Source organism: Buceros rhinoceros, unplaced genomic scaffold (assembly GCF_000710305.1).
Source record: "Buceros rhinoceros silvestris isolate BGI_N320 unplaced genomic scaffold, ASM71030v1 scaffold39221, whole genome shotgun sequence".
Classification (NCBI taxonomy): Eukaryota; Metazoa; Chordata; class Aves; order Bucerotiformes; family Bucerotidae; genus Buceros; species Buceros rhinoceros.
Genome location: NW_010394390.1, coordinates 21,002 through 26,323, shown reverse-complemented (window position 1 = coordinate 26,323; position 5,322 = coordinate 21,002). Strand labels below are relative to the sequence as shown.

General features: G+C 41.5%; 1 protein-coding gene across 1 annotated transcript in view; it reads left to right on the top strand.

Moving 5' to 3' along the window:
- Positions 1–4,011: 4,011 nt before the first annotated feature.
- The window catches only part of LOC104501408 (ovalbumin-related protein X-like), a 6,258-nt gene continuing 4,947 nt past the window's right edge, over positions 4,012–5,322 (top strand). Inside the window, exons 1-2 of the mRNA XM_010145210.1 lie at positions 4,012–4,179; positions 4,816–4,866. Coding sequence (XP_010143512.1) covers positions 4,012–4,179; positions 4,816–4,866 — 219 coding nt within the window. The remainder of the gene's footprint in view (positions 4,180–4,815; positions 4,867–5,322) is intronic.

Here is a 5,322-nt window from a genome sequence, read left to right as displayed (position 1 = left end):
AGTGTAGAAAAAAAAATACAAACAAACTCAAGGGTGTGTAGTGACAGACTACTCTCTGGAGAAGTGGTACTGCCCTATCCATGACTACCGGCAGAACCAAACTTCCTCTCTTCCATGAGCTCATTTACTTCGAGTATTTTAAACGGTCTATCTTGCCTGCCTCGACAAAGTAGATTTTCACATTAGGGCAGCTAGCTTAATTCAGCAGCTGAGCAGTTATCAGACGTTCAGCTTACCCATGTGGAGAACTGCGGTGGTGAAACGTGTGTGGTAGGAAAGGTAGAGAAAGCAAGCAAATATATCGGCTGGCAGAACATACCAGCAATGTGCCCTTTTCTAGGGGAGTTGGTGCAACAAAATGTTTGTTGAGAAAATCCTGGACTTTAGGCAACGAGCTGGCCATCTGTGCAGGGCTGGTTGTGTCCTTCAGGTGCGTGCTTCACAAGACATCCCCACAGGACAAACACATTGAACCAGAGCATACAAAGGAGTGTGGGTGACTAGGAAAGCTCTTCACAGAAGCCCCAAAGGCATGTTCGAGCAACTGCTGACCAGTAGCTGACACTCTCATATGGATATGTGAAAGGGGAAGAAGAAGAGAAGACACACTAGAGCTCTTTCTACACAAAACCTGTGCCCTTGGGCAGTAACAACTGACACTCTCATATGGATATGTGAAAGGGGAAGAAGAAGAGAAGACACACTAGAGCTCTTTCTACACAAAACCTGTGCCCTTGGGCAGCTTGGTAGACTAAAGTAAAAGCTACAGCAGCCCACCTTATAGAATAAGGAACACCGAACAAGGGAGAGGAAAGCTGCTTACTGTCATTAGACTTCTCCATCCTCATCACTGCTCTAACATCCTCAGACGAGAAGTTCATTTCTGAGTTGGGAAACTGAAAGCCACCCCAGTTAGCAGACTCTGCGCATTCACACCTGCATGTCAGCAAAAAACCCCACACTGTTAACAGAAAAGCAGCTGCCTTTCCCTTTCACAGAGGGTGCACCTACTACTGTACGCCCTGTGACTCCATATGCACAAATTTGGGATTTCTGTTATCCACCTCTATGGCCTTTACAGGTGCCAGATTTGTTTCTTTACTGCTCATCAAGTGTATTATTGAATAAAGAGTAATAGCTTTCTAGAGTTGAATTATATTTGATATTGTGCATTATGATTGTCCAACAGACCATGAATGTTCCTGCAGACAGATTCTGTAGTTTATTCACCTGCCATAGTAAACAGGTAGGTATGGAAGATCTATGAGAATGGCCTGTGCATGTACCATGGACCTTGTTGCCATGACCTGCAGAGAATGAAAATTAAAAGCTGACCCTCAATCATCCTTTAAAACCTACTGGCTAGTTAAAATCCATTTCTGAATATCTGAATACGCTGGGGTCTGACTTACAGCCCAGCAAATACATAATTCCAGGCTACTCCTCAAATCTCTTCCTCTGCCACGTCTCAACACTGCTGCTCTGAATGTTTTCATCAAAACGATGTTCTAGTAAAATGCGCTTTCTCCTCAGAACCCTTCTCCCCTCTTCCATGTGCTTGCTGCAGATCCTGTGGTTTGACCGCAGGTAAAAACTTTGGTCTCACCTAGGTACAGAAATAGATGTGGCTGTTCTATAAAACACTCTAATCCCTGGACTCCAGGAACATGCTTCTGCATTTTGGCAGAACAAAACACTTTCCAGTATTATTTTGGTCTTGAAAAATAAAAAGGAAAAAACAGAAAAAATCCATTTCAAAACTATCTGAATAGAAAGACCATCCTGCAGTTGGGTCTGCTTGCAATGGCATTATTTTGGAAACGTCAGATGGTCACTCACTGTCCATGAGGAACTTCCCTCTATTCCTGCACAGGCGCTGTAGTGATTGTTGCACAAATGTCAGATCTTCAGCAGTGAGTTCAGCAGCGAGCCCCTTCACTCTTGGTGGAAGCACTGTGTTACAGTGCTTTCCATTCTCACAGTGCACATAGGGAGAAGACGTGAAACAGGTTTGCACGGACTGATGAACTTTTTTGCACTCCTTGGTAGCACAAGACTCTTTTCTCAGCTATACCTGTGGACGCTCACTGCTGATGGAACTCCCACTGTGGTGGGAACTGTTTGCTCACTCCCAGATCACTGCAAGGGCTTGTTTTCTTGTTAATATTTTGGGATGTTTAGCTTCGCTTGTCTGTGAGAATTACCTGATCTGATGTTGCAGCTAGGTTTATTAAAAAATCTTATGATTCACTGGATATATTTGTGATACTGTTTTTCCTCCATTTTTTGCATTTGTTTTTCATTTGGCTCTCCTTACCTAATAAGGCCCACCACATTAATGTTTAAATTCAGAAGAACTTCATGGAACGTAGTTTTAGACTTGAACTCCAATTACTTTTGTACAGCCTTGTAAGTTACAGCAAGAGCTTAAATAGTTCATTTTTACAATTGGCTTTTACTTCAATAAATAAAGGCTGACTTGCTGCAGGTAGAGTACCAGCCTGACATTGGTCTACTCCATGTTTCAAAGCGCAATGAATCAAAGGGTCTTGATGAAGGGTAGTGACTCAAAAGATGACTCCTCGAAGGCTAACAGTGGGAGTGTCTCACATGGTACAATATATATCTCCAAGAGCTCTGAGAATCTGTGTAGGTGCAGCTGGCAAGCTGGATTATTACGTGCCTCTTTGAAGTTTCTGGGGTAAGTATTTCTCCAAGAAAAATATAATTTTTAACTTGTACTCTTTAATATGGAAAAATTATATTATGTTTAAGAACTTCATGGTAAGTATAAGACAGATAGGTCGAAAGACAGTAATCTTACCTTGCCTTATCAATATATCTTATACTGTTTGAGTGTCAAATACCTCTAGGTGTGCAAAATATGAGTGCTTGTACACCACAGCTTTGAGTAGAAATGCCTCTTTTTTTTTTTAAGAAAAATCCATTTTTTTATAATTTTAATAATTATTTGAGGAATAAAGGCTGTTTTCTCAATGTCACTCTCTGGAGAACACAGGTCAGGTACAGCATGATGGATGAGTCACAGAGTCTGTGGTTCCACAGGCATTAGTGCCAGTTGCCTCTCAGGTCACGTAATCAACCACATCTGCTCCAAACTATGGATATGTTGCTGTTCCTCTGACTCTAACTGTTTTGGAGATACAAGAACAGTGTGCAACTTTCTTGGTCTCAGATTCAAAAAGAGAATGACTGCAGGTTTCAATGGATATTCTTCAATGACACATTCACTGGCACATACAGGACTTGCACCTGACTGAAAGAATGCAGCTCTACGTTGTTTCAAGCTGCCCCCAAACCATATTTATGACACATATGCTTGTGCTTTTTCTCAACACAAAAGCAACAGCAGAGATTAAGTGTCTAAAATGGGACTACACGGAAGAACCCCTGTTAATCTATAGTTAAGCATCTTAAGCAACGGGCTGGGTTTGCAGAGCATCTTACTTCCATTATTCCTATGAATAATGAGAGAGCAACCTCCAAATTTGTGGCTGTTGTACTAAGCAACAGTAAGAAATACACTAAGAGCATAGTGAGTTGACTACATTTGGTTTAAAGATCCAGAGCCTGCTCCAGAGCAGCCACAGAAGAAATGAAATACAACATTTGTGTTGTCTCAAACACCATTCAGAATTCCCTGGATGGCCATAGGGAAAGTCATCCATTCAGAGTCATATTTATCATATGGAAGCATGGATGAAACTATTTCCTAAAAGGCAAGTACAAGACACTACCTTGCTGATGAGCTCGTATCTTCGTGAAAGAAAGCAAACATGCATTCAGAGATAAATGGGTCCGGAGTTACAATATTTCTAAAGATCAGAGAATTTATAGGATTTACATCATTCATTGGTCCAACAAAACCAACAATGAACTAAGAAATGAACTAGCAGATTCTGGGCTATTAACAGTACTTTTAAAACAAGTGCTGCATATCGTCACTATACAACCGTTTTTCTGTTTGCTTTAGGCAACACTGATTTCAAAATGGGCTCCATCAGTGCAGCAAATGCAGAATTTTCTTTTGATGTATTCAAAGAGCTGAAAGTCCACCATGCCAACGACAACATCCTCTTTTCTCCCCTGAGCATCATTGCAGCCCTGACCATGGTCTATATGGGAACATCAGGTGACACTGAGTATGAGATGGAGAAGGTAAGTTACATAAATGAACAAATTCCTTTTGATCCCGCTCAACACAGCCCGTTTACATCTTTGGGACTTTCTCCAGCTGATGGGAGATTTCATATAGTCACATTTGGTGCTGGATTCAAACCTGCCTGGAAAAAGACGGTAATTCCAAACTGTGAGGTTTGGTTCTGGAGCTGATCACTTACCATTGCTTTTCTCCACGAAGAGCAAGAACGGCCTTAGCTTTCCATTAAGAAAGAGAACGATCTTGGAGAATGGTTAAGGCAGGTCTTTTGTTTCAGCTTATATTATCTCAGAGATCTGATTCCTTCCAGGTGAAAACGACAACTTGTAATTAATACACAAATGATGAAACACGAGTCACAGTTATAAATACAAGACAGTAAGGTTGTAGCTGATTTATAGACTGAACACCATTAACTGGAAAAGAAGCGATCTAAGCTGAGGATCATAGTCACAAATTTTCAGTGTGTCACATGCAGTAAAAAAACTGATTCAAAGCTCAGATGAAACTTCTCCGTTCATCTATGTGCTAATCAGTCAAACTTGGTTAGTCCAAACCTAGTTTCAGCACAAACATCAGTGACTCTCAGTGGACTTCACGTGCTTAATTTCTTCCATCGCTACTTTCAATTGTAGGTTCTTTACTTTGACAAAATCGCAGGACTTGGAGGAACTGTTCAGACCAAGGTACAGAAATCTAAGGTACATTTATTTCTCTCACATTTTTCTCCTCAAAATAGACGGTTCTGACTGTGCTTCAAGTAGGTTCAAGTGGGTTCAAGACCTTCCCAAACCTTTTCTGATGCTCTTAATTTAAGAGATGCAAGTTAGAAAAAAAAAAAAACCAAAAAACCCAAACCCGAAGAAACAGACAAAGCCAGGCTACACATGTTGTACTAGAACAAGTGACAGGACAGTATAGAATACTTCGGGCACCAGGCTACCTTCTTGTGTAGATAAGCATCTACACACCTGCAAGTGCTGCTGGGGGACAGCACTTGAAAGGGGCTCATCTCCTGCAGCCAGGGCACAGCAGTCAGACTTGCAGCTGAAACTTCAGTGCAGGAAGATGCTTCAGCAGAAAAGAGCTGAGAGGCTTCACAGGCTGGCAAGTCACCACGCCCTTCCAAAAGCTACAGGGAC